The sequence below is a fragment of the Chelonoidis abingdonii genome, chromosome 4 (assembly GCF_003597395.2).
Source record: "Chelonoidis abingdonii isolate Lonesome George chromosome 4, CheloAbing_2.0, whole genome shotgun sequence".
Classification (NCBI taxonomy): domain Eukaryota; kingdom Metazoa; phylum Chordata; order Testudines; family Testudinidae; genus Chelonoidis; species Chelonoidis abingdonii.
In genome coordinates, this window is record NC_133772.1 from 27,958,177 (window position 1) to 27,962,205 (window position 4,029).

Consider the following 4,029-nt stretch of genomic DNA (forward strand, 5'->3'; position numbering starts at 1 on the left):
TGTCTGCCTTAATTGGTTCTAGCAGGTTCCTGATTACTCTAGTGCAGCCCCTGCTCTGGTCACTCAGGGAACAGAAAACTACTCATCCAGTGACCAGTATATTTACCCTCTACCAGACTCCTATACCCCACTGGCCTGGGTCTGTCACAATATATATAGTCTTTTGTCTGACAAAAAAAGGGTCCCTGGAACCTAAACCCCCACCCCCATTTACATTAATTCTTATGGGGAAATTGGATTCGCTTAACATCGTTTTGCTTAAAGTAGCATTTTTTAGGAACACAAGTACAATGTTAAGCGAGGAGTTACTGTGGTTACTACTTTTGTTGTGTCTATAGAGTCCCTATTGCACAGGTGCCCTGATACATGATTGGGGCTCCTAAGCATTAGTGCAATACAAATAATTCATTACATTGGTGATCTGACCTGGACTGGATTTGAACTAGTAATCTAGATCTGGATGGCTCTGTATTCCATAACCTGGCTTCTAGGCCATAGTTCCCAATGAGGATATATTTATACTTTAAAATAAATTTTGAACACAGTTCTTGTGGCCTTTAAGAAACCTGTTTCAAGGACTGTTTGATATGTTTTTTGAATTCATAACCTGAGATTATATAAAAAGAGTGGACATATGAGCAACATGAAAACTGTGTTTGCCACCAGTAATGCCCATAGGGAAAGAAAAAAATAAAGTTGGAAAGGCTAATAACTTTAACCTAGTTCTTCAGTCTTTGGCCTGTCAGTCATTTAATGAACGATAGTCATCTTTAGTTTTGTCTTGGACCCTTGAAGTCCCAGTGTAGTTGCTAATTGACCAGCTGAAGTTTCAGATTGTCCTTGCTTAACTAACATAATGTACTATTATACTTCAGTGTTTGCTTCTTTCAGAGGATTTGACACTTGCCTTGTTTATATATATGTCCAATGATGCCAGAATATCTGCTCAGTGGTGGTAATTGAATGCAGCTCTCTGAGAAGAACATTTTCATGTAAAAGCATAGTTCTGTTCAGTGAACATTTCCAGCATGTATTGAAATAGGATTGTTTTAGTGGCTTTGAAGATTCTTATTTAGTTTGTTAAACGGCAAAGTTATCTATGTATTCCTTCCTCTGGTTTTGCAGATCCCGAACGCTGGACAAACATTCCGTTGTTAGTAAAAATCTTAAAATTAATAATAAATGAACTTTCTAACGCAATGGAAGCAAATGCATCTCGCCAGACAGCTGCAGACTGGAGTCAAGGTACGATACTGGGGTGGCTTTCTCCTTTCAGATGGTGAAGAATGAATGGCGTAGCTGAACTGCTAGCAAAAATATGCAATCTCATTAAAAATAGCTACTCTACTATACTAGAGAACTGGAAGGTAGCAAATGTTGTACCTATAGTGAAAAAGAGCTCTAGGGGGATTCATGAAATTACAGACCAGTCCACTTCACACATGTTCCTGGTAAATTGGTCAAAATGATAGTTGAAAATAGAATAACTGATCTGGAAGATTACAGAATGGTAGGGTCTAACCCACACAGTTTCTCCAAAAGAAACTTTTGCTGCATTAATCTGTTAGAATTCTTTGAATGTGTCAAAGTGGTGTAGCGAGGTGGACCCCCGCTCCTGCCCTGAAGGGTTAAAAACAGCCCTGGGAGGGGGCTGTGCCTGGAGAAAGCAGCTTTTAGGCTGGGCTGATTGGGGAAAGTGGCTGCAACTGGGCCACGCCCCAAACAGATTCAGCTGGCCTTATAAAGGCAGAGAAGTCAGGGGCAGACAAGAGTCTCCCTCTGCCTGTAGAGAGAGAGAGGCCTGGCTGCAGGGAGCTAGAGACAGGGTACCTGAGTGAAGCAGGGCTGGGGAAAGGTAGGGGAGCTGGGGAGCTCCAGCTTGGAAAGCCCCAGGCTGTGGCCTAGCACAAGGTCAACAGGTACTGGGGGTTGCAGAGGGCAGCCCAGGGGTAGGCCAGGGCAGCAGGTCCACACCCAACCTTGCCAATGATACTGATACTGCAGTCTGCCCCAGGGCACAGGCTAGACAATGACTGGCAGTAGCCATATACTGAGGTGAGGTGGGGATAGAGGGTGGGGGTTTCCCAGGAGGGGAGACCCTGAGAAAAAGGGGTTACTGCCAGGGGGCAGCACCCCATGTAAAAGAGCACCAGGTCCAGGGAGGGACATGGGGGCCAGAGGACAGGTGGATCACCAGCCTGCAGAGGGCGCTCCAGAGCTGGAACGAGCTAATTCCCATGAGTCACCAGCAGGAGGCGCTGCAGGGGGTGAGTCTGCACGTCTACAAGTGGATAAAGAAGGAACAATTTTGACATAATCTAAACATTCAAAAAGCACATTAACAAGGTCCGTCTTAAAAGGTTGCTAAAGAAAATAGTTATAGGGCAAGGCACAAAATATTGGTTTTGATGTAACACGTGGTCCGTTTTCATCATGGCACAAGGTGAACAGCAGCATGCCTCAAGGTTCTGTGCTAAGACTCGTTTTTAATAAAGATCTAGAAAAGGGGGTGAGCAGTGAGGTGGCAAAATTTGCCCATGAGTCACCCAAAATTATTGAGGTCTCGCTCAGCCAGAAAGTATTCACTGGATGCAGAAATGACCAGATGAATTTCTCTGGCCTCTGTTATTTAGGAGTTCAGATTAGATTATCCTAAGAGGTCCCTTCTGGCATTAAAGTCTGTTATTCTGTGGCCTATTTCATGTCCCTAACCCTGGTTCCTTGGAGTAGGGGAAAACTTTGGACCAGACACTGGTTCCCAAAACCATGTTCAGCTCTAATCGGTCTCAGAGTGGGAGCTAGTTGACACAGCCCATTACCATGGAAAAGTGTGCATTCCCATTGGTGGCAAAACAGGTGACTCGGTGCTTCCCCAGTGTTGGTTTCCAAAGAACCCTTGTTCTCAGTGCCTGGACCCACCTTACAACGGCATTAAGACACTGGTGCTGACCCCTTTCCCTGGCTGCCAGCACATTAGACCAAAGTACCAAATGGGTGCTGAATGCTCCTAATGGGTATCACTCCAGACCTGTGTTTCTGCTTCTGTCTGCTGCTCCTCATATCAAGGAAAGTAGAAGTAAGAACAGGAAGGAGGACCCCTGAACAGGACCACCCTAGAAAGAAACAGGAAAAGAGGCATTCTCACATTTCGTTAATTCAGAGGATTGCACCTCAGATTTAAAGACATTAATGCTAGGGGCCAACCTGACTGGGAATGCCTAGGGACCAGAGGTGTGCACAAGGTGGGGACAAGCAGGGGCATGCCCCCCTCATAATCTGTATGTCCCTGCAACTTGGGGAAGAAGGAAGCAACAGGATGGCTGGCTGCCAGCTGAGCTGCTCTTCTCCCCACACCTACAGCTGCTGCTTCTCCTTCCTTGCTGCTGGAGTCCTACACATTGCCTCTGCCGCCACTCCCCAACTCACCTCCATGGGCAGTCTGCAAAGCAAGCAGCAGCAGTGGGACTCCAGCAGCAGGGAAGGAGAAGTGGTAGCTCTAGAGCTGGAAAGAGGAGGAGCTCAGACAGCCACGCTGTGGCTCCCTCCCTCCCTGGTTGCAGGGACATGGAGAGTGCTGCTGCCAGTGGGGAGCTGCTGCCTCCTCACTGCTGGGCGCCCTGAGAAATCTTGGGGTTGGGCTCACGTGAGCCTTTCATTTTTGTGTGTCTAACATGCCCCTCCAAAAGTGGTCAGATTTAAATTCCTGCACATGCACCTACTAGAGACTTTGCAAAGAGTTTTTATGTGCAGATTCAGTTATCCTCCCCCATCGGGGTAGAGGTTTCCCTCCCTAACTCTCTAAACTATGAAAAAGTTCAGAGAAGGGCAACTAAAATGATTAGGGGTTTGGAACAGGTCCCATATGAGGAGAGATTAAAGACGCTAGGACTTTTCAGCTTGGAAAAGAGGAGATTAAGGGGGGATATGATAGAGGTATATAAAACCATGAGTGGTGTGGAGAAAGTGAATAAGGAGAAGTTATTTACTTGTTCCCATAATATAAGAACGAGGGGCCACCAAATGAAATTA

At 46.1% G+C, this 4,029-nt stretch overlaps 1 protein-coding gene across 1 annotated transcript in view; it reads left to right on the forward strand.

Annotated features, from left to right (window-relative positions):
• IPO9 (importin 9) overlaps positions 1 to 4,029 on the forward strand; it is a 209,123-nt gene that overhangs the window by 189,095 nt on the left and 15,999 nt on the right. Inside the window, exon 25 of the mRNA XM_075064718.1 lies at positions 1,126 to 1,245. Coding sequence (XP_074920819.1) covers positions 1,126 to 1,245 — 120 coding nt within the window. The remainder of the gene's footprint in view (positions 1 to 1,125; positions 1,246 to 4,029) is intronic.